General features: G+C 42.5%; 1 protein-coding gene across 2 annotated transcripts in view; it reads left to right on the plus strand.

Moving 5' to 3' along the window:
- cep97 (centrosomal protein 97) overlaps positions 1-25,539 on the plus strand; it is a 73,379-nt gene that overhangs the window by 32,240 nt on the left and 15,600 nt on the right. For both annotated transcript variants that reach the window (XM_063050566.1, XM_063050567.1), the window contains exons 7-9: positions 2,805-2,969; positions 6,284-6,417; positions 17,373-18,147. In XM_063050566.1, coding sequence (XP_062906636.1) covers positions 2,805-2,969; positions 6,284-6,417; positions 17,373-18,147 — 1,074 coding nt within the window. The remainder of the gene's footprint in view (positions 1-2,804; positions 2,970-6,283; positions 6,418-17,372; positions 18,148-25,539) is intronic.

Consider the following 25,539-nt stretch of genomic DNA (forward strand, 5'->3'; position numbering starts at 1 on the left):
CACTGAACTGACAATGCTCAGACAATTTCTTCGATTCAGCCACACGAGCTGAAATGGACTCCCTTTCTTTTTGACTCCGCTTATGAAACCTAAAGTGTTCTGCAATCAACAATGGTTTTTGTTCTAAATGTTCCTGCATTTGTTCACAATGTCAGCAAGCTCATTTCAGCTGGAACAATTAAGCTCCTAAGCAAACTATATGCTCTGCTGCCAATTGCACTCAGCAAAACTAGCACTCATCAGCTATTCCATTTGCTTTAAAATACTGCTCAATTTGTTCAGTATACATATCCCAGTTATTTGTTGTGCAATCAAACACGTCTTTATTTCCAATGTAGCCAGCCTTTTCAGCTTTTTATTTTATTTATGGTAATTATCACTTGCTACTCACTCTTTATAAGCCCATGAATTTTCTCCGTTTTCTGCTTTTTAAAGAAAAAATTCTACAGTCTCTGACCCTTGGCGAACTAAAAAGTGTTATGGTTTTGTTTTCCCCTTGCGAAGGAAAAGACATACTGCACTTCAACAGTTAGGTATTCGTCTTAGGTTCATTTTAAAACTTACAAAACATAACACTGGTGGCAAGTAACACCAGAAACTAATTGGAAGAAAAACAAACACGGGAGCCGAGAAATGAGTGTCTACTTCATTTTACTTTAGTGAGGTGCACACATGATGTGGTGGTGTAATGATGTATGCCATTCACTTTTTTTTTAACATATAAGGGGAGGGAACATGGACTCAGACCATGAGAGGCCTGCGTCGGGCACAAGGCGCAGATTGGAAGTCTGTGTGGGGCGCCACTCCTCACACAGACTGGACCAATGTGTGATTAAGTGCCTTGCTCAAGGGCACAAACACACCGCCACAGCTGAGGCTTGAACTAGCGACCTTGAGATCACTAGACGAACACCTTAACCACTTGGCCACGTGCCCAACAATAAACCTGTAATGAATTATGTAAACTAACAAAGAATGTTTAATCACACAATGTATTTACAATATTATTCAAATATTACAGAAATATTAAATACACTACAGATGTCCTCTAAACATTCTTCTATGTACATGAATCAGAATCGGGTTTATTGTCACTGGCATATGTTGTGAAATCTGTTAACTTTGTGGCAGCAGTACAATGCAATACATGATAAATATAGAAAAATGACTAAATTACAGTAAGTATATACAAGTAAGTTGTATATAAGTTTTACATTATTTAAGTAGTTAAAATAAGTAGTGCAAAACAGAAATTGAGATAGTGTTTATGGATAAAAAGTCCATTTAAAAATTAGATGGCAGAGGGGATGGAGCTGTCCCTGAGTGTATGCCTTCAGGCTTGCATATCTCCTTTCTGATGGTGACAATGAGAAAAATGAGAACGCTGCCTGGGCAGGGCGAAAAGCTTTATCAGGGATGCATCTCACCCTAACCATGGACTTTTTACTCTCTTCCCATCTGGTAGGTGCTACAGGAGCCTCTGCTCCCGCACCAGCAGGCCCAGGAAGAGCTTCTTCCCTGAGGCTGTGACACTGCTGAACCTCACATCACAGCGCTAAGCAATATTGCACCCATATTGTACTGTCTCAGTACTTTTATATTTGTGTGCTGTAGCACCTTTTTTATTCGCAGTTATTTTGTAAATAACACTATTCTTTGCATTTCTGGTCAGATGCTAAATGCATTTCATTGGCTTTGTATCTGTACTCAGCACAATGACAATAAAGTTGAATCTAATCTTAAAGAGCCATTTCCTGTGTAGTGGACACCACCTTCCTTGATGCACCACTCCTTGAAGATGTCTTGGATGCGATGGAGGCTAGTACTTTTACAACTTCCTGCAGCTTCCTTCGATCCTGTACGGTAGCCCCCCCCCCCACCCCACCCCACATACCAGACGGTGATGCAACCAGTCAGATTGCTCACCTGTAGACCTGGAGAAGTTTTCAAGTGTCTTAGGTGACAAACCAAATTTCCTCAGACTCCTAATGAAATACAGTCGCTGTCTTGCTGCCTTTTTGTAGCTGCATCAATATGTTGGAACCAGCTTAGGTTCTCAGAGATATTGACACCCAAGAACTTGAAATTGCTCACTCTTTTCACTTATGATCCTTCTATAAGAATTGGTTTGTATTCCCTCGTCTTACCCTTTCTATAGTCCACAATCTACTCTTTGGTCTTACTAATGTTGAGTGCAAGGTTGTTGCTATGACACCACTTAACTAGCTGGTATATCTTGCTCCATATGCCCTCTTGTCACCATCTGAGATTCTTCCCATAATAGTTGTATCATCAGCAAATTTATAGATGGCATTTGAACTATGCCTAGCCGCACAATCATGGTGTAGAGAGAGTAGAGCAGTGGGCTAAACACCCTGCTTGACAAGGTGGATATTTTCAGGTGATAGTAGACTGGAGGAATACTACAGAATATTGCAGATGAGGGTAACTTGAAATATATAAAGATTCTTAATGCTACTATTCCTGAAAAAAGTTTAGAATTAACTTTTGTTTTAATTTTTCTGAGTTGTCACTGAGAAGGCCACTTATTGGTCCAACCCTCATTGATCAATGGAATGATGCCAAATAATTTTGAAGTTTGTGTCATATCCTATTCTTGCTGTCTGTTTGTTATCCATAGAATTGAAATATGGGCTATTAGCTATTTTTCTTCAAGTTTTGCAAGAGGTAAAATTGTTTGTTCAGTTAGCTGTTACTTATTGAATACTTTGCAGCTTCAAAATCTCAACAATATGATCAATAGTGTTTCAATATGCTGTATTAACCTGTTTTGTTTGTTTTAGCCTCAAAGCAGAGTGGCTATACAGTCAAGGGAAAGGTCGATCATTTCGACCAGGCCAACATGTGCAGCTGGTCCAATATTTGGCTTCAGTTTGTCCTCTCACATCAACTCCAGCACTGCAATCTGCAGAGGATGCTAAACTTGAAAAAATTCTAAATAAGCAGAGGTAAATAAAACAGTATCTGTGGTAGATTATCATAGTTCTAAAATGGATAAATACAAAAATTACATGGCAAAATTTTAAATGTTCTCCTTTTTCAAGATGGGGATATTTTTGCATGTTGAATTAGTATTAATGAAGGTCTTTTAATGAATTTTCATATAGCCACACAGAAGCAAAAACTGCAACAGAATTTAATGACTAACTTAATATGCAGAAAGCAGTCATTGTGTAGGTACCAGCTTTCAAAAAAGGACCAGAAGCCGTTGAAGTTTAAAGGATGTGCAGGGAGTTTTGAAATTATATCATTCTGCTTGTATATATTTCAAGTTATTGTATTTGTTTCCCCTCATACAAACGTGAAACCCGGATCTTCATTCTTCTGGCTAGCTTATTGTTTAGACTGAGTCTGACATGACAAATCCTCTATCTCCTGTTTGATCTTAAAGAAACTACTCCACTGACTTTAAGACATCCTTGTCAATCTGTAGCCTCCACAATCTCTTGTTTTAGTCTGCTTTTCACGGGAATACTTATCCTTGTTTCAGATAGTCTCTTCAAGCCTGGCTAATCCAGTTGTTACACAAATACAGATTTCATCTTCCATATGATTTATTATAGTTCATTGCAATTTGTACCCTCCCTACACTAGGTTCTGCCCCTTATTATCATTGATTGTAACTTTGAAATGGAAATTGCAAGTTTCCTAATACTTGTGAGAGAAAACAAGTAATGTGGTTTTAAATGTCTAAAGCTAAAGATATTTGTTGCTACAATCTTCCTTGGGTATCGTATACAAATGGATATTGTAAGTAGATGATGAAAATCATCATTTATAATCCCCATGCAGCTCAAGTAATACTATAAGACATAGGTACAGAATTAGGCCATTCAGCCTATGAGTTCCACAGGTACACTACATTCTGTTTAAAGAAATTTATTCTCATTTCTGTTCTGAAGGGATATCTTTCTATTCTGAGTCTGTGCCCTCTGGTCCTAGACTCTCCCAATATAGGAAACATCCGCTCATGTCCACTTTATCTATGCCTTTCAATATTCTATACACTTCAGTGAGACTCCCCCCCCCCCCCCACACACACTTCTAAACTCCAGTCGGAACAAGCCCAGAGCCACCATTCTTTTGAACCTCTTCTGGACCCTCTCCAATGGCAGCATATCCTTTCTTAGATAAGGGGCCCAAAACTGCTGAGAATACTCCCAAGTAAGTTCTGACCAATGCTTCAGCATTATATCCTTGCTCTTTTATTCTAGTCCTCTTGAAATGATGCTAACATTGCATTTGCTATCCTTACCATTGATTCAACCTGCAAGTTAACCTTCAGGGAATTCTGCATGAGGACTCAGAAGTCTCTTTTGAACCTCTGATTTCTGAACTTGTTCTCAGTTTAGAAAATAATCTACACCTTTATTCCTCCTACCGACGTGTGTGACCATACACTTCCTTGCAGTCTATTCTTACTACCACTTCTTTGCCCATTTTCCCAATCTGTTTAAGTTCTCCTGCTTCCTCAACACAACCTGTCCCTCCACCTATCTTTGTATATTACGTAAACTTGACCACAAAGCCATCAAATCGTCATCCATATCATTGACATAACAAGAAAAGGAGCGATCCTAATTCCAAACCAGATGGAACACCACTGTCACCGGTAGCCAACCAAAAAAGGCTCCCTTTATTCCCACTCTTTGCCTTCTGCTATCTTTTGTGTAATGCCGTGGCTTTTATCTTGTTAAGTAGCTTCAGATGCAGCAGCTTGTCACAGGCCTTCTGAAAATCCACGTAGACAATATCCACTGACTCGCCTCTGTCCTTCCTGTTTCTTATTTCCTCAAAGTATACCAACAGGTTTGTCAGGCAAGATATCTTCTTAAAGAAACCATGCTGACTTCAGACTTTTTGATCATGTGCTGCCAATGCTGCCAAGTACCCTGAAATCTCATCCTTAATAATGGACTCCAGCATCTTACCAAGGAATGAAGTCAGGCTGACTGGCATATAATTTCCTGTCTTTTGCCTCCCTCCCTTCTTAAAAAGTGGAGTGACATTTTAATTTTCCAGTCCTCTGGAACCATTCCAGAATCCGGTGATTCTTGAAAGTTCACTACTAAGACCTCCTGTAATCTCTTCAACTACATTGTTCAGAATCCTGGGGTGTGGTTATATGTTTCAGGTTACTTATCTATGTTTAGCCCTTTCAACTTCTCAGACACATTCTCCTTAGTATAGCGAGTACACTCACTTTTGCCCCCTGACACACTTAAATTTCTAGCATACTACTAGTGTCTTCCACAGTGAAGACTGATGCAAGATACTTATTGAGTTTGTCCACCATTTCTTTGTCCCCCATTGGCACCTCTCCTGCATTGTTTTCTAGCGGTCCGATATCCTCTCGTATGGCAAAAACTTTTGGTATTTTCTTTTATACTGTATTATTGTCTAGTCTATTACTCTTATTGCTTTTTTTTAGTTGCCTTCTATTGGTTTTTAAAAGCTTCCCAATGTTCTAGCTTCCCACTATTTTTTTGCTATCTTTAATGCCCTCTCTTTCGCTCTTATGTTGTCTTTGAATTCCTTTGTCAGCCAGTTCCCTCATTCTCCTTTTACAGTACTACTACTTTGGGATGAATCTGTTCTGCACCTTCCACATTGCTCCCAGAAACTCCACCCATTGTTATGCTGCTATCATCCTTGCTAGTGTTCCCTTCCAATCAACTTTGGCCAGCTCATCTCTCAATCCTCTGTACTCCACTGTAATACTGATACATCTGATTTTTAACTTCTTCCTTTCAAACTGCAGGGTTAATTCTTTCATATTATGATCACTGCCTCCTAAGCACTCATTTACCTTAAGCTCGCTTATCAAATCTGATTCATTACACAACACACTATCCAGAATTGCCTCTCTCCTAATGGGCTCAATCGCAAACTGCTCTAAAAAGCCATCTTGTAGGCATTCTACAAATTCCCTCTCTTGAAATCTACCACCAATCTGATTTTCCCAATCTACCTGCATGTTAAAATCTCCTATGACCTTCATAACATTATCCTTTTTATATGTCATTCCTATCTCCTGGTGTACTTTGTACCTCACTATTCCCCATTTAAAATTAAATCCTTAAAATTATACGTGTATGAACATTTTTCAACTTCAATAAAAGGTTTGAACATATATATATATATTTTATTCAGTGAATATATTCCATAGAATTATGGAGCGATTGCAACTACCTTTGTAAACAAACTGCATTTTAGATTTAACTTAGTAGCTAATATTATACTGCTTTTGGTCTGGCACCAGGCTTCACCAATTAGAATTGATGGAAAAGTTCCAGAACAACAACCATATTCCATGTTCAAGTCCCAATTTGGAGCTGTCATTGTCAAGCGAATACAGCAGTCCAACACAAAGTCACACTGTCTGTAACATGAAAGGTAGGGAGAATGCAGGAACTACAATATATTTTGATTCCAAGTGACTTGATGGTGATTCTCATACCATGCATTCAAAAATCATTCAATCTGTTCGTTATAAGGTGATAATTCTGTCTTTTAAATGTGCTTATTTGACAACTTGTAAGATATTGGCACTTTTTTGAAAAAGCTGCTCATAGTTTTAGAGATTTAATATTGAATGGAGAAGTAAAACAATATTTTGTAGCAATCTGTTTGACTAACTTCATATTTTTTAAAAAGGTTTAACATATCAGAAGACCTCTAACATGTAGTAATCAGAAATTCAGGCACATGAAGTTGGGGCAAATAGATGAACAGATAGCAGTTCAGTAAATGTATAAAATTATTGAGTGGAGTACAAAGAATGTATCTGAAGGTTAGAGGAAGGGTAGATAACAATGTTCATATTTTATTATCATGGTTTGGATTCCTATTTGACTTGCCTGTGGAAGATGCATTTGTTGCCAAAACTGGGAGGAATGAGCATTACATAGGATATTGTTTCCATTAAAACCATCTTGACAGGAAAGATGCCTCCATATGATTAAAGTGTCATTGAGAAACATTCTCACTGCAGATGCTACCTGACCTGAGCATTTCCAGCATTTTGTTTTTATTTTCCTCCAGATAATATGGCACTCTGTTAAATTCAATGGATTCAAATCAAATGTAGCAGCATAAACTTGGCCATTGTGAAATGTTAAAGGATATCAACAGCTGCAAAATTATATCCCACTCTCTGTAACCTTTTGTCTTGACATCTCCCTCCTCTACCATTTTCATCAAACGAGGAGATCAATATTGGTTCAGTGAGGATTATTGAAGAATGAGGTGGATACATTTAGACTTCAGGGGGATAGAGATGAGTAATGTCATATAATGGAATACCGTATAATGTGGAAATTGTGAGGTCGTCTACTTTGTAAAAAAAATTAGAAAGTAGAGCTTTTTAAAATGAGAGGTGAAATGTATTCATGTTTGGAGGGATATGGAAGTTCTTGTAGAAGAATCACTGAAAATTAACATTGACTCAAAGTAATTTGGAAGGCAAATAGTATATAAATCATTATTGAAAGAGGATTTGAGTACTAGAGTAGAAACCTCTTGCACCAATTATATAGAGCCTTGGTGAAACTTTTCCTAAAATACTATTTACAGGTTGGTGGAAAAGATTCAAAGTTATTCTTAAAGCCACATTTTTTTTTGTGTGGAGGGGAGATAATGTCATTTCGACTAATACTTTGAGAATATCTGGTCCAAGATGGTCTAAAGTGGAGGAGGAGTATTTTGAATGGTATTGACAGCCTCAAATTTATGCATCAGCTGTGCACAGAAAGGCTTTCAGACGTTTCTTGCCGCACCTGCAGAAGAATCTACAGTTACCACGTTTTCGGTTGCCTTAGGTCTCACAAAATCAGACTGAAAGTAAGTCGCCCTCAATCCTGATAAACTAAAGACGAATAAGAGACAAGGATGATGAATAGTAATAGGGCATCAGATTGGTAACTATCAAATGTTAAGATGAATGTCAAAGAAAAGTTTAATGTATTAAGATAATGATTGCATTTGAAACCCCCGGTTTCCTTGGCTGCGTAAGTCTAGGGAAGACGACCTCTGGCCCCGCCAAACTCGTGAGATTGAGGTGCCCTTCCACTCAAACCCCTGTTTGTGTGGATGCTGTGTCATTTGCTACCGTTACAAATTAGTGCCACCAAATAACAGACAGTGCTCCGCACACAATTAAAAGATTATATTTTTGAACCTTAATTTGACTAAAAGGATAGAAAAGAACAAAAACCTGCAATCGCCGTTTTTTTGACTTTGTCATGTTAGGCAAAGATCACAAAATCCTACATCTACGGACTCCAGAGCCTGCTGGCCCTGAAACTAGCAGGCATGAACTTCAGATTGCGGCCCCTGCCATTGATGTCGCCGGCGCCAACACCTCAGGGCATATTCAAAACCCGGACTCCAGCAACGACCATGGACACCTTCACAGCGATTGCGCAACCACCAACTGCAACGCCAGCCTTGAACTCCAGGCTGGGTCTTTATGTGCTGCTATTGTGACTCCCGTCTCCCCTTCCCCCACCACCACTCTGCAATCCCGTCTCCCTCAGATCCCACCGTCAGCTCCTGGGTACTCAGAGGCTCCATCTTCCTCTCACCCCAACCATCTCCTCTCCATTGACACCCCCAGCCTCCCCCCTCCCGCCTCTGATCCCAGCTCTCAAGATTCCAGCCTTGAGCTCCAGGCCGGGTCTTTATGTGCTGCTGTTGTGACTCTCGTCTCCCCTTCCCCCACCACCATTCCGCAGCCCCGTCTTCCTCAGAACCCACTGTCAGCTCCTGGGCCCTCGGAGGCTCCACCTTCCTCTCACCCCAACCCTCCCCTCTCCATTGACACACCCAGCCTCCCCCCTCCCCCCTCTGATCCCAGCTCTCATCCGTGCCGGGTCTTTACCATCCCCTCCGACCTTCAACTGTCGGAGGCAGAATGCTCTGTTCTCAGTAAGGGCCTCACGTTTGTCCCCCTTCGCCCACACCTCAGCGAGTTCCGTGTTCGCCATGATGCGGAACTTTTCTTCCGCCGTCTCCGTCTCCGAGCCTACTTCTTCGGCAAGGACTCTTCCACCCCCACCGATGACCCCTTCTCTCGTCTTCAACCCTCCTCTTCTTCATGGACACCCCGCTCTGGTCTTCTGCCTGCTCTGGATCTCTTTATCGCTAATTGCCGACGGGACATCAACCGTCTCGACTTCACCGCACCTTGTCCCCATTCCAACCTCACTCCGTCGGAACGCTCTGCTCTCCACTCTCTCCACACTAATCCTAACCTTATTATTAAACACGCCAATAAGGGGGGTGCTGTTGTAGTCTGACGTACTGACCTCTACCTTGCCGAGGCACAGCGACAACTCGCGGATACCTCCTCTTATTTACCCCTCAATCGTGACCCCACTAAGGAGCACCAGGCCATTGTCTCCCACACCATCACCGACTTTTTCCGCTCAGGGGATCTCCCATCCACTGCTACCAACCTTATAGTTCCCACACCCCGCACTTCCCGTTTCTACCTCCTACCCAAGATCCACAAACCTGCCTGTCCTGGCCGACCTATTGTCTTAGCTTGCTCCTGCCCCACCGAACTTGTTTCTGCATACCTCGACACGGTTTTATCACCCCTTGTTTAATCCCTTCCGACCTATGTTCGTGACACTTCTCACGCTCTTAAACTTTTCGATGATTTTAAGTTCCCTGGCCCCCACCGCTTTATTTTCACCATGGATGTCCAGTCCTTATATACTTCCATCCTCCATCAGGAAGGTCTCAAAGCTCTACGCTTCTTTTTGGATTCCAGACCTAATCAGTTCCCCTCTACCACCACTCTGCTCCGTCTGGCGGAATTAGTCCTTACTCTTAATAATTTCTCCTTTGGCTCCTCCCACTTCCTCCAAACTAAAGGTGTAGCTATGGGCACCCGTATGGGTCCTAGCTATGCCTGCCTTTTTGTTGGGTTTGTGGAACAATCTATGTTCCGTGCCTATTCTGGTATCTGTCCCCCACTTTTCCTTCGCTACATCGATGACTGCATTGGCGCTGCTTCCTGCACGCATGCAGAACTCGTTGACTTTATTAACTTTGCCTCCAACTTTCACCCTGCCCTCAAGTTTACCTGGTCCATTTCCGACACCTCCCTCCCCTTTCTAGATCTTTCTGTCTCTGTCTCTGGAGACAGCTTATCCACTGATGTCTACTATAAGCCTACCGACTCTCACAGCTATCTGGACTATTCCTCTTCTCACCCTGTCTCTTGCAAAAACACCATCCCCTTCTCGCAATTCCTCCGTCTCCGCCGCATCTGCTCTCAGGATGAGGCTTTTCATTCTAGGACGAGGGAGATGTCTTCCTTTTTTAAAGAAAGGGGCTTCCCTTCCTCCACTATCAACTCTGCTCTTAAACGCATCTCCCCCATTTCACGTACATCTGCTCTCTCTCCATCCTCCCGCCACCCCACTAGGAATAGGGTTCCCCTGGTCCTCACCTACCACTCCACCGGCCTCCGGGTCCAACATATTATTCTCCGTAACTTCCGCCACCTCCAACGGGATCCCACCACTGAGCACATCTTTCCCTCCCACCCTCTCTCTGCATTCCGCAGGGATCGCTCCCTACGCAACTCCCTTGTCCATTCGTCCCTCCCATCCCTCCCCACTGATCTCCCTCCTGGCACTTATCCATGTAAGCGGAACAAGTGCTACACATGCCCTTACACTTCCTCCCTTACCACCATTCAGGGCCCCAAACAGTCCTTCCAGGTGAGGCAACACTTCACCTGTGAGTCGACTGGGGTGATATACTGCGTCCGGTGCTCCCGATGTGACCTTTTATATATTGGTGAGACCCGACTCAGACTGGGAGACCGCTTTGCTGAACATCTACGCTCTGTCCGCCAGAGAAAGCAGGATCTCCCAGTGGCCACACATTTTAATTCCACATCCCATTCCCATTCTGACATGTCTATCCACGGCCTCCTCTACTGTAAAGATGAAGCCACACTCAGGTTGGAGGAACAACACCTTATATTCCGTCTGGGTAGCCTCCAACCTGATGGCATGAACATCGACTTCTCTAACTTCCGCTAAGGCCCCACCTCCCCCTCGTACCCCATCTGTTACTTATTTTATGCACACATTCTTTCTCTCACTCTCCTTTTTCTCCCTCTGTCCCTCTGAATGTACCTCTTGCCCATCCTCTGGGTCCCCTCCCCCCTCCTTGTCTTTCTTCCCGGACCTCCTGTCCCATGATCCTCTCGTATCCCCTTTTGCCCATCACCTGTCCAGCTCTTGGCTTTATCCCTCCCCCTCCTGTCTTCTCCTATCATTTTGGATCTCCCCCTCCCCCTCCAACTTTCAAATCCCTTACTCACTCTTCCTTCAGTTAGTCCTGACGAAGGGTCTCGGCCTGAAACGTCGACTGCACCTCTTCCTACAGATGCTGCCTGGCCTGCTGCGTTCGCCAGCAACTTTGATGTGTGTTGCTTGAATTTCCAGCATCTGCAGAATTCCTCTTGTTAACAAAAAAAAAGGGCTCATTTTAATGAAACAGTCAAATGTGCAGAAGTTGGAGCTCAAAGTTTTTCCATAGTCACCGATCCTTAATCGGTCTTGCCTCTGGCTTCGTTGAATCATGGTCTTACTCCAGGTCGAATCCCATGACCTCTTCTCTCCTGTGACTTCCCTTTTCATCTCCTCTCAAACAAAAACCCCAAACCCAACCTCAGTGATCCTCACTGGAGAAACCTCCCCTTAATTCGACCATCCTAATTGGATGACACACATTTCTCCTCATCTCTTATCTTCAACAGTAACCCAAACAGGCTGAAAACAGAACAGACTGATCTTACAGAACTGCTAAATGAAATACGTACAGCATAACAGCAAAAATATGAACCAGAGCATTACATATAAATGGAAGTCAAGTTTATTGTCATTTAACTATATACATGTATATAATGTATACATAAAAAAACAAAATAATGTTGTTTTGAACCAGGGTGTAAAGCTTAACACTTGATAACTTATGAAGGTACAGATAAAATCTACAGATGAATCGCACATAAATAACAAACTAGAGTGCGTTAATTTTAAATATTGGAAGCTGTGGAACAGGTTTACCTGTGACACTTTGAATGCAATGGGGCTGGGAGTTTTAGAAGCCTGATTGCCTGGGGAAGAAACTGTTTCTCATCCGAACGATTCTTGTTTTATTGCATCATAGTCTTCTGTTTGATGGTAGAAAGTCAAAGAGGATACTGGATGGGTGGGATCCTTAATAATACTAAGGGCCCTGTGTATGCAGTGCAGTGCTCCTGATAAATGTCCCTAGTGGATGGTAGGGAGACCCCAATGATTCTCTCAGCTGTTCTCACAGTTGTTTGTAGGGACTAATGCTTGTATGCTCCCATACTTGATGGAGATGCAACTTGTCCAGATGCTCTCGATGGTGCTCCTGTAAAACCCGGTTAAGATGGGGAGGGGGGAGCCTTGCTTGCCTCAATCTTTTTAGGAAATGGAGGCACTACTGTGCTTTCTTGTTCAGGGAGGTAATATTAAGAGACCAGAGAGGTCATTCATGATGTGAACTCCCAGGAACTTGGTGCACTTCACTCTCTCTATGGAGGAGCCATGTAGTCACAGAGAGGGATGGCTTGTCTGCACCCTCCTGAAGTTCACAATGGTTTCCTTTGCCTTCTCTATGTTCAGGCTAGGTTGTTCTTCTCTCACCAATGCACCAGTGCTCTATTTCTTCTCTATACTCTGTCTCGTTATCGTTCTTGATAAGGTCAACAACTGTTGTGTCATTCGCAAATTTGACACAATTTGAGCTGGATCCTGCGACACAGTCATGCATCAGCAGCATGAACAGTAGCGGGCTGAGCACACAGCTTTGGGAGGGTGCCAGTGCTCAGTGTGATAGGATGAGAGATGTTGCTGCCCACACGGACGGACTGTGGCCTTACTGTTAAGAAGTCCAGTATCAAATTGCAGAGGGAGATGTTGAGACCCAGCGAAGACAGTTTCCCCACCACTAGGGTATGAATGTTGAACTGGAGACTATAAACAGCAGCCTGGCATATGTGACCCCATTTTCCAGGTGGGACAGGACAGAGTGGTGCGTTAGTGGATCGATTTGAGCAATAAATGAATTGGAAAGGATCCATTGTAGCCAGGAGGAAGGCTTTAATGTGCTCCATGACCAGCCGCTCAAAGCATTTCTTAATGGTTGATGTTAATGCCACTGGACAACAGTCATTTAGGCAGATTACTGTTGCTGCCTTTGGCACTGGAATGATGGTTGCCGCCTTGAAAACCGAGAGGACAGTGGGTGTTCTAGAGCAGGGGTCCCCAACGTTTTTTTGCACCGGGGACCGGTTTAATATTGACAATATTCTTGCGGACCGGCCAACTGGGGGTGGGGGGGAGGGGGGGTGTACAAGTAGGGCTAAACTCACCTCAACATGTCTTTTACAGTTAGGGTTGCCAACTTTCTCACTCCCAAATAAGGGACAAAAGTAGCAGTCAAATCCTGGGACACTTTACCCCAGGAAAGACTACCATGACCATGAAGCCTTGCGTGGGCACCTGTGTGCGCATACGCGTCCGTGCCGATCTTTTTCCCCACAAATTGGTTTTGCCTTCATCTTCCCGACTATACTGTAAATACATTATTTCTACTTTATATAGGCTGTGTATTTATCATATCATTCCTGCTTTTACTATATGTTAGTGTTATTTATTTTTGGTTTTATGTGTTATTTGGTATGATTTGTTAGGTTATTTTTTTGGGTCTGGGAACACTCAAAAATTTTTCCCCTATAAATTAGTGGTAATTGCTTCTTCGCTTTACGCCATTTCGACATGAAAGGTTTCATAGGAACGTTCTACCTTAGCGGGGGAAATACGGGACAAGGGAGGTCCCATATAGGACAAACCAATTTAGCCCAATATACGGGATGTCCCAGCAAATACGGGACAGTTGACAACCCTATGTTCAAGTTCAACAGTGCGTGACAGGGATTGAGGAAAGGTGCAGCTGACTCATATCATTTCCTCACGGCCCGGTAGCACATGCTTTGTGGCCCGGTACCAGTCCACGGCCCGGTGGTTGGGGACCGCTGTTCTAGAGAGAGATTGAATATATCTGTCAGCAGCTCTGTCAGCTGGCCTGTGCAGTCTTTCAGAACCTGACCTGTTATGTTATTGGGCAGCTTTGCGTGAGTTGACTCAGGTCAGGGTCTTCCTCACCTCAGCTTCAGCCAGGCAGAATCTCTGCTCCCCTGGAGGAAGGGGTGCCTTCCTCGCCAGCACTTTGTTCTGCGCATCTAACCGGACGTAGCAGACACTCAGCCTTTCAGCGAGTGAAACATCCTGGTCACTGTGCCACATAGTAGATTTGTAGTCCGTAATCCTCTGAATTCCCTGCCACGTGCCACATGAGACTCTGGTATTGCAGAAGTGGTTGTAAATTCTCTGAGAATGCTCCCATTTTGCCTTCCTGATGGAGTGGGAAAGTGCAGTTCTTGCTTCCCTGAGAGAGGTTGCATCTCCCAATCTAAAAGCAGCATCACGATCCCTCAGCCGTGCACGGACCCCTGCAGTAAGCCATGGTTTCTGATTTGCCCTCACCTGTGTGTGTTTTGTGATGGTAACATCCTCAGTACTCTTCTCTATGTAGCTGGTCACAGAATCCACATATTCCTCGATGTTAACAAGGTTGCCATAGGTAACAGCCTCCCTGAATATTCTCCAGTTCATATTATCGAAGCAGTCCTGCAGTGCAGAGATTGCACTCTCGGGCCAGGTTTTCACCACCTTTAGACCCATTTGATCACTGGTTTGTATGCTAGAATTAACATAGATAAGTGATCTGAGAGTTTAATGTGAGGTTGAGAGACTACTTCATAGGCACCTGATATGTTCGTGTAAACCAGGTCCAGCTTATCTTCTCCCCGGTAGCAAAATCAACATGCTGGTGGAATTTAGGCAGAACTGCCTTTAGGTTTGCATGGTTAAAATCACTTGCAATAATGAAAATACCATCGGGGTATTTAGTTTGAAAGTCACTGAGGTGAAAGGAAATTACTTATACTACTGTATTCCTGGTTTAAGAAATGGGAAAAGATCCACTTAATTCTGATCACAGCCATTAATTTAAACATGCACTTCCACCATCTCCATTCTGCTCTGTGAAAGCAGTGCATCCAACCTCACACAAGGTATTCATATGTATTCTCCAGTGTAAGTGATGAGTAATTAATACAATTTTGGGTGCAGCAAGAAGATTAGTGTGAACAAATGAACGTAACTTGTTCCTGTTGTGTTCTTGTAGAAATCCTCACAGTTATATTGAATTGAGTTAACCTTATTTCTTACATTCTTCACATACATGAGGAGTAAAAATCTTTACGTTACATCTCCATCTAAATGTGCAATGTGCAATCATAGTAAATGAAATCATAATGAATAAAACAGTCAATGTAACATAGAAATACTGTTGGCCCTCCTTATCTGCGGGTTCCGCATGCGCGGATTCAACCAATCACGGATCCGGAAAACCCGGAAGTTCTCTCTCCAACACTCGTTGTTTGAGCATTTTTTTTTCTTGACATTTTTCCCTAAACAATACAGTATAACAACTATTTACATAGCATTTACATTATATTAGGTATTATAAGTAATTTAGAGATGATTTAAAGTATATGGGAGGATGTGCATGGGTTATATGCAAATACTACGCAATTTTATATAATGGACTTGAGCATCCACATTTTTTGGTATCTGCGGGGGGTCCCGGAACCAATCTCCCGTGGATAAGATTGACTGTACACTCAAATCAGTGTGAATTAATTAGTTTGATGGCCTGGTGGAAGAAGCTGTCCTGGAGCCCATTGGTCCTGGCTTTTATGCTGTGGTACCATTTCCCAGATGGTAGCAGCAGGAATAGATTGTGGTTGGGGTGACTCGGGTCCCCAATGATCCTTTGGGCCCTTTTTGCACACCTGTCTTTGTAAATGTCCTGAAGCATGGGAAATTCACAACTACAGATGCACTGGGCTGTCCACACCACTCTCTGCAGAGTCCTGTAGAAAGGATTTGGAGGCCCATACCAAACTTTCTCAACCGTCTGAGGCACTGTTGTTGTGCCTTTTTCACCACACACCACGTGAGGTCTTCAGTGATGTGGATGCTGAGGAACTTGTAGCTGTTCACCCTCTCAACCCCAGATCCATTGATGGCAATTGGGGTTAGCCTGTCTCCATTCCTCCTGTAATCCACAACCAGCTCCTTCATTTTTGCAACATTGAGGAAGAGGTTGCTTTCTTGGAACTTAAGGCATTTAAACAGGGGAAAAACTAACAATTTATTCACAATCTGGGGCATAAGAACATAAGAAGTAGGAGCAGGAGTAGGCCACCTGGCCTGTCGAGCCTGCTCCGCCATTCAATAAGATCATGGCTGATCTGGCCATGGATCATCTCTACCTACCTGCCTTTTCCCCATAACTTTTTAATTCCTCTACTATGCAAAAATCTATCCATCCTTGTCTTAAATATATTTAATGAGGTAGCCTCCACTGCTTCATTGGCAGAGAATTCCACAGATTTGCCACTCTCTGTGAAAAGCCGTTCGTCTTCATCTCCATCCTAAATCTACGACCTCGAATCTTGAGGCTATGTCCCCTAGTTCTAGTCTTACCTACTAGTGGAAACAACTTTCCTGTCTCTATCTTATCTATCCCTTTCATAATTTTATATGTTTCTATAAGATCTACTCTCATTCTTCTGAGGTATCTAAGGTTCAATGTTAAATGCAATATAGCTAATGGATAACATAACATAGTTATGTTTTGGCTGAAATACTCATTTTTATTTCCTAATATCCAGTTAAAGGAATTTCTAATTTGTTTCCTAATTATGATAGCAGGCTTCTGTCAGTGATGAAGAGGTGATGTTATTGAGTGAAGTTACTGATAGGTAGATCTTGATATCATTAGTTTACATGCAAAAGCTGATCCTGTTTCTAAGGGTACTTGTAGATGAAAAAGATGATAAGACAAAGCTAATTCTTTGAGGCACTCTTTGGAAATGACTATGCAAGAATGGAGGGAGAAAATACTGCTTGAGAAATACTAGCTCAATGTGGGCTTATAGAATTGGATACTAGTCTTGCCAAGATTATAGTGAACTAAAAGGAGGATTTGATTGTAATCATTTAACATAGAAGTTACTTATTTAGTCAAATATGTGTAAATTATACAGCTTGTAAGTTGTGGTGATATCCTTTTATATTTGAGACTTGGCCTGCACGGGCACAAAAGGAGGAAAAAATAACAGACATGCATACATGTAACATTATTTTGTTTTGTTTTAGAACCTGTAATTCGCATTAACTCATGGGTTGCAGTGGGTGGCCATGGACAGCAGCACAAAGCAATTAAGCAATTCTTACCGATTCCTGGAGAGGCTTCAAGATGCTGTCATGGTGAGCTCTTCTTGGAGGATATACAGACTGATGAAGATAAATTGAACAGCAGTCTTCTGTCTTCTGAATCCACGTTTATGCCTGTGACTACTGCAATGTCGCCTCTTTCACCTTCCCATGATTTGACGCTTCCTACAGATGGTCTTACTCCCAGTGATACCTCAGCACCACTGCATTTGGAAACTGGAGTTGACCACGAAAATAATGATGACCAAAAATATCTGAAGGCAGCAAGGACAGCAGAAGATCATGAACCATGGGCGGGAAATTCTTGTGAGAGAAGCAAAGTAGAGAGTGGCAAGATTTTGCATGCATCCAGTCCAATGCAATCTTCTGTGACCTTCACTTTAAGTGAAAGCGAAAACCCAATGTCAGTTGAATTAACAAAGGAGCACTGTTTTCCAGACAACAAGTTGTCAAGTCAGGTGCAAGTGGAAACCATGCAGGAGATGATGGAAGAAGACACAAAGCCAAATAAGTCTGATATGTCTAAAGCAACTGAGGCAACCCCAGAATATATGAATAAAGCAGCTGTAAGGATTCAAGCATGCTGGCGTGGATTCTACACGAGGAACTGGAATCCACAAGCAAAGGAAATACGTTGTGAAATCCGGCTACGTAGGATGCAAGAACATGTGGAATACTTAACTGAAGAAGTATTCAGGTGAAGTATAAGGGAGGGAAGCTTTCTACATTTTTTTTTGAAAATACATAATGCACTCATCCAAAGCCATTTGTCAATCCATTAACTAAATAATTCTCTGATATCATGTTCTCTTCTGTTTTGGTATACTACAATGAGAGTAAATCCAAGTAACAATCTCTGTTTGCTAAGGTTAATTCAACTAAGTCAAAATAACCAGTTGTTGAAACTAATCCAAATTTTCCACCAACTTTTATGACTAGTGGAGTGAGTAGTAGTTTTAGTCTTGAAAGAAAAATAAGTGAATTTAAGCAAATTTGCCAATCCTGTTTTTTAAAAATAAGCAAGGAATAAAATGGCATACAAATAAGTGTTAAACAAGTGTCCAAACACAATATACAGCATTATACGAAGTATTATCTGTGATGTGTCTCTGAGCTTTAAAAGGGAATACCACTGTAGGATAAAGTGTCTTGCATCTCTCAAACAAGTCTCAAAACACATGGATTAAAAGCCCTATTCTGGCTGTATTTCCATGAACATGCATTCAGCTAGTTCATTTTATATGAATGGACTTTGCTATGTTTCTTGCCTGTCTCGCAAGTTCTCCTATATATATCTTAAACATGTAGCCATAAAAGTTCCAGACCTAACTAGTGGCCTAATTACTTGAGTACTAATACTGCAACTATAGATGAATTGCAAATTACAAACAGTAACTGTTACTCCAGTTCTTTTAAGAAGTAACAGGAGTAAGCCTTCTCTCCACCATGCAGTAAGACCATGACTGATTTGACAATGGTTTCAGCTCCACCTACCTGCCTTTTCTCCATAACTCTGCTATGCAAAAATCTTTCTAACTTTGTCTTGAAAATATTTAATAAGGTAGCCTCTATTGTTTCCCTGGACAGGGGATTCCACAGATTCACCACTCTCTGGGAAAAGCAGTTCCCCTTCATCTCAGTCCTAAATCTATTCCCCCAAATTTTGAAGCTGTGTCCCATGGTTCTACTTACCAGTGGAAACAGCTTTCCTGCCTCCATCTCATCTAACCCTTCCATAAATTTATGTTTCTATAAGATTCCCTCCCAGTCTTCTGAATTCTAGCAATTATAGTCCCAGATGACTTTATCTCTCATAGGTTAACCCCCTCATCTCCAGAATCAAACTCATAAGCTCCTCTGCACTGCATCCAAAGCCAATATGTCTCTCCTCAATTAAGGAGACAGGAACTGCATGCAGTACTCCAGTTGCAGCCTCCCCAGTATTCTGCAGGGTTACCTTCCTGCTCTTAGATTCCATCCCTCTAGCACTGAAGGCCAACGTTCCATTAGCCTTCTTGGTAACCTATTGCACCTGGAAACCAACCTTTTGTGATTCATCCAAGTCCCTCTGCACAACAGCATGCTGCAATCTTTCACCGTTTAATTAATAACCTGATTTTTTTTTTCCTTCCAAGGTGGATGACCTCGCATTTACCAATACTGAAATCCATCTGCCAAGCCTTGCCTACTCACAACCTGTCTATAATCTCACCGCAGACTCTTCACATTATCTGCACGATTTGCTATTCCACTCCATTTAGTGTCATCAACAAATGTAGTTTGTTGATTACTGATACCCAGTCCTCTCTTCCAAATCATTAATGTATATTGTGAACAGCTGTGGGGCCCAGCACCAACTCTTACGTCATGCTCCTCACCACTGGCTGCCAACCAGAGGAACACCCATTTCTCCCTCACTTTTTATTAGTTAATCAATCCTCTATCCATGATAATACAGTACCCCAACTCCTTGCATCCTTATGCAGCACCTTAGTGAATGCCTTCTGGAAATCCAAGTATACAACGTCCATCTGTTCGTCTTAATCCACGATGCACATTATATCCTCAAATAAGTACAGTATTTTTGTCAAACAGGACCTGACCTTCATGAATTCATGCTTTTTCTGCCTGATGGAACCACTTCTATACATTATTTTGTCCTTAACGATAGCTTAAAGCATTTACCCACTACAGATGTTAAGCTAAGTGATCTATAAAAAGGTCAAAGTACATTTATTGTCAAAGTATGTATGTGGTGTATGTAATGTATTGTGTGAGTAATTGTAGCGTCAGGGTGCATATGACGTCAGGACATGGAAGAAGTATAAAAATGGAAGTCTGGTGAATAAACGTGGTTGTTCAATCTACAGCGGTGTCTGAGTCACATCAATATTACATGGTGTCAGAAGAGATCACGGAAAAAAAAAGGAAGCAAAGACAGGTAAAAGATGTCACAGTTACAGCCACCGTCAAGTTGAAGCCTACAAGGTCATCTTGCTGAGAACTGGAAAATATGGATCCAGAAGTTAGAGCTGTTTTGCACCGCTAACGGCGTAGCTGAAAAGACGGAGAAAGTGCAATGTGCTACGTTTCTGATTGTGGCGGGAGAAGAGGCAATAAAGGTTTGCAACACGTTTGTCTTCCAAGATGATGAGCAAGGTAAAATTGAAGTGTTGAAGAAAAAGTTTCAAGATTACTGCGAACCGAGAAAAAACCTACCGTACATCCGACACCGGTTTTTCACGAGGGCTCAAGGACCAATAGAGACCATAGACACCTATGTAACAGATTTGAAGAGCAAGGCAAAAGACTGTGAGTTCTGACAACTGCATGAGTCTTTAATATGTGACAGGATTTTATGCGGCATACGAGATGATCAAGTGAGAGGCAGGCTATTGAGAGAGGTGGATCTTACATTAGAAAAGGCGATTGATGCCCCTGTGGCTACGGGGGTCAGGGGGTATGGAGGAAAGGCTGGGGCAGGGTTCTGAGTTGGATGATCAGCCATGATCATAATAAATGGCGGTGCAGGCTCAAAGGGCCGAATGGCCTACTCCTGCACCTATTTTCTATGTTTCTATGTTTGCTGTGCCAGCAAGATTACGTCGTCAGGTTAAAGTGCTCAACGAAGAGATTGAAGTGCACAAAATAAAAACTGTGAAAACTGACAAGAGTAGGACAAAGCCAGCTCCACAGGATGATCAAAAGGAAGTTAATTGCAACAGATGTGGTTATGAACATGGATACAGAAAATGTCCAGCCTTTGGTCAGACATGCAAGTTATGCCAGAAAAGAAATCACTTTGCAAAGACGTGCAAATCGAAGGAGCACACAAGGAAGATGCATGCTGTGGAACAGAGTGAGGGCAACAGTGACATGTTCATTGGCACAGTTGAGTGGAACAGGAGGTATGCATCAAGAATATTGACAATGCAGAGATGGAGATGAAGATGATTGGACTCAAGATCTGATAATAAACAGGAGGAATGTGACATTTAAGCTTGACAGCGGGGCAAAGTGCAATGTAATGTCAGCAGAAACATTCAACTCACTGGACATCAGAGGAAGGCTGAAAAATTCCACCTGCAAGCTTGTTGCATATTTCGGCCACAAGATGGCGCCACTGGGCAGAAAAAGCACTCACCTGTGTGTACAAAGGTCAAAAATACAAGACCAAGTTTGAAATAGTACAGCAACATGTTCCAGAAATACTGGGCAAAGCAACATGCACAAAGCTCGGATGGTGAAGCGAATCTATGGTGATGAAAAAGAAAATGACATTCTCAAAGACTTTGATGACTTGTTTTCTGGATTAGGATGTTTACCAGGGAAACACCATATCCAGATTAATCCAACTATTGTACCAGTCGTGCATGCCCCGAGAAAGATTCCAGTAGCTCTCGGGGATCAAGTAGTGGAGGAGCTACACAGAATGGAACAGATGGGAGTCATAGCAAGACAAATGGAACCGACCGACTGGGTGAATAGTGGGATGACAGTGGTCACAGAAAAAAAGATGAGGATTTGCATGGATCCACAAGATCTCAACCAAGCCATCGAAAGAGAACACTATCCGCTGCTCAGGGTTGAAGAGGTTGTCTCCCGCATGCCTAATGTGAAATACTTTTCAGTATTAGATGCAAATCAAGGTTTCTCACAGATCAAGCTGGATGAAGAAAGTTCCAAATTATGCACTTTCAACACGCCCATGGGGAGATATCGTTTCCTGCGTCTACCCTTTGGGATTTCTTCTGCATCAGAGGTATTCCAGAGATCCGTGGCACAAATGATTGAAGGCCTGGACGGGGTGGTCAACATCATTGATTTGCTGATATGGGGTGATACAATTGAAGAACATGATCAGAGACTGAGGAAGCTCCTGGAGAGAGCACGTGAGTACAACCCAAAACTGAACAAAAGTAAGTGTAAGATCAGAACCACAGAGATCAAATACATAGGTCATGTACTCAGTGCTGATGGGCTAAAACCAGATGATGAAAAGGTCAGAGCTGTGGTACAGCTACTACCACCCAAAGACAAGCAAGAACTATTGAGGTTCATGGGCATAATACAGTATCTTGCCAAATTCATTCCCAACTTATCAGAGGTCAGCGCTCCACTCCGAAAGCTACTAGAGAGCAACACTGAATGGTATTGGGAAGATGAACAAAAGAAAAGTTTTGACACATTGAAGCAGTTGGTTACCAATACACCAGCGCTGAAGTTCTATGATGTCTGTGGATGCCAGTTCGGAGGGAATAGGAGCTGTTATACTGCAGGATGGGAGGCCTGTGGCATATGGATCACGAGCACTTACGGACTGTCAACACCGATATGCTCAAATCGAGAAGGAATTACTCACCATAGTTTATGGGTGTGAGAAGTTCCACCAATATGTATATGGCAAAGAAATCCAGGTTGAAAGTGATCACAAACCACTTGAGAACATCTTCAAAAAGCCACTCCGCCAAGCTCCTATGAGGCTGCAAAGGATGCTTCTCAGGCTACAGAGGTACACTCTCTCAGTCACCTATAAGCCAGGAAAAGAACTGTACATGGCTGATGCTTTGAGCCGTGCTTTCCTCAAAGAGCAAAAGGAAGAGTTGCTAGGAAGAGAGCTGGAGGTCAACTGGGTTACACCTCAGCTACCCATCTCTGAGGAGAAGTTGAACATGTTCAGGAAAGCGACTGCAGATGATCCTGAAATGCAAATGCTAAGATACATTACAATGAATGCATGGCCAACAGAAAGAAAAGATGTTCCAAAGGAAATGCAGAAATACTAGACATTTAAAGAGGAAATCAGCTATGCATCAGGACTAATATTCAAAACGGCAAAGCTCATCGTACCAAACCAAATGAGACAGGAAATGCTCAACGGAATTCATGAGTCACACCTGGGGATAGTGAAATGTAAAGAAAGAGCAAGGGACATTCTCTATTGGCCAGGCATGTCAACTCAGATAGAAGACATTGTTTCTCAGTGTGCTGTCTGTGATGAGAACAAAAACAGCAATCCAAGAGAGCCTCTGCTTCCCCACCCACTACCATGGAAGACCATGGGAGAAGATTGGCACAGATCTCTTTCACCACAATGGTGCAGAATATCTGTTTTGTGCGGAATACTATTCAAAATATCCGGAGATCACCAAGTTAAGTGACACGTCCAGTCGAGGTGTTATTATCGCAATGAAGTCGACATTCACAAGACATGGTATTCCAGAAATTGTCATTAGTGACAATGGTCCACAATATGCCAGTGGTGAGTTCAGAGGGTGCTCGGAAAGCTGGGAATTTCAACACGTTACTTCCAGTCCAGGGCACGCTCAGTCTAATGGACAAGCAGAGAGAACTGTACAAACTGTCAAGAACATGCTCAAGAAGGCACAAAGCAGCAACGGTGACCCTTACATTGCTCTGCTTGAATACCGCAACACACCGATTGAGGGTGTGGGGTTCTCTCCTGCGCAGCTGTTGATGGGACGTTGTCTGAAGTCCAAACTGTCAACATCCACAACTCTACTGACTCCTGAAGGTAATGCTCAAGTACATGACAAGCAACAGTACAAGCAAGTAAAGCAAACGAGCTACTGTGACAGACATACAAGACAGTTGCCAGATCTGCATACAGGTGACAATGTCAGAATACAGAGAGGAGACAGTTGGCAACCAACTATGGTTGTGAACAGACATCAGCAACCAAGATCCTTCATAGTTCGCACGCCGGATGGAAGAGTCGACAGGAGGAACAGGAAGTATCTGCTGAAGACAGGCGAGAGGGAGTTTCCACATATACTGACGTAGAAACAAAGGACACCAAGAGTGATGCAGACCGCAAAGACACAGAGGTCACTCGAGAGACTGACACTGGTGAAGGACAAGCACAGTCACAGTTGTATCACACACGGTCTGGGAGACAAGTCAAACTTCCAGCTCGATACAGAGACTAGACATACATACAGTCTCACACAGTTTGAGGCAAAGTCACACGTGTCATAAGTTCCAAGGTGTGAAATAAAAGGTTTATTAGTCTATGTTAGTAAAAGAAAATACACTGCTGTTAGTATTGTAAGGTACAATGCAGAATACAGTACAAGAAGGTAAGATTTTTTTAGTTTATGTCATGGTTGTTGCACTGTAAGAAGGGCATACCTAGAGGCATTGTTTTGGTAATTCACAGTGTTGTAAAAAAAAATTGAGAAGGGGGATGTAATGTATTGTGTGAGTATTTGTAGCGTCAGAGTGCGTATGACATCAGGACGTGGAAAAAGTAAAAATGTAAGTCTGGTGAATAAACGTTGTTCAGTCTACAGCGGTGTCCGAGTCACATCAATATTACAGTGTACAACCCTGATATTCGTCTTCCTGCAGACAGCTATGAAACAAACACCATGGAACCCGCTCAAAGAAAAACATCACGCTGCCAAAAAAAACAACAAATCACGCAAGTGGCAAAAAATGAGTGAATATTAAATATCAAATTGCAGAGTCCTTGAAATAGTCTAGGAATGTTCAGTTTATTTCAGTTCAATTTAGTGCTAACCCTAACACGTTGACTGTAGGCCGCATAGCCAGTCCGTCCCAATCAAAATCGTGCAGAGTAGCAATAAAAAAAAAAGGAGTAACCAGAAACACATATAACATGAACTTACAGAGCTCTCTAAAAGTTAGTCCAATCCACAAACTGTGCAGATCAAACCTTGCTCAAGACCCATGATTCCTGGCAGCAGCGAGGGAGAGGGAGACTGGTCAAACGCAGGCAGATGGTGCTGAACACCTGTCTGCCTTCTGCTCTCGTCCTTGTTGATTTCAATCTTGCATGTTGCTTTAATCAGTGAGTTGGTTGAGAATTGGAGCCTCTCGTGGATTCACACTCTGCCATTAGGCTGAACACTCTTCTCAATCTGGCTCTCAACCATGCCAAATTCTCTTGGAGACAGCAAAAGCACTCGTGGGCCCAAAAACACATGATTAAAATGTAAATTACAGGTCCCAATTGCACATAGATTAGTAGTATATTTAAAAGAAGAAGTTGTTGGCGTTTCGTGAACTGTCTGCAGTACAATGCCGTTTACTGTTGGCCCCATCT

Source organism: Mobula hypostoma, chromosome 6 (assembly GCF_963921235.1).
Source record: "Mobula hypostoma chromosome 6, sMobHyp1.1, whole genome shotgun sequence".
In the NCBI taxonomy this organism is placed as follows: Eukaryota; Metazoa; Chordata; class Chondrichthyes; order Myliobatiformes; family Myliobatidae; genus Mobula; species Mobula hypostoma.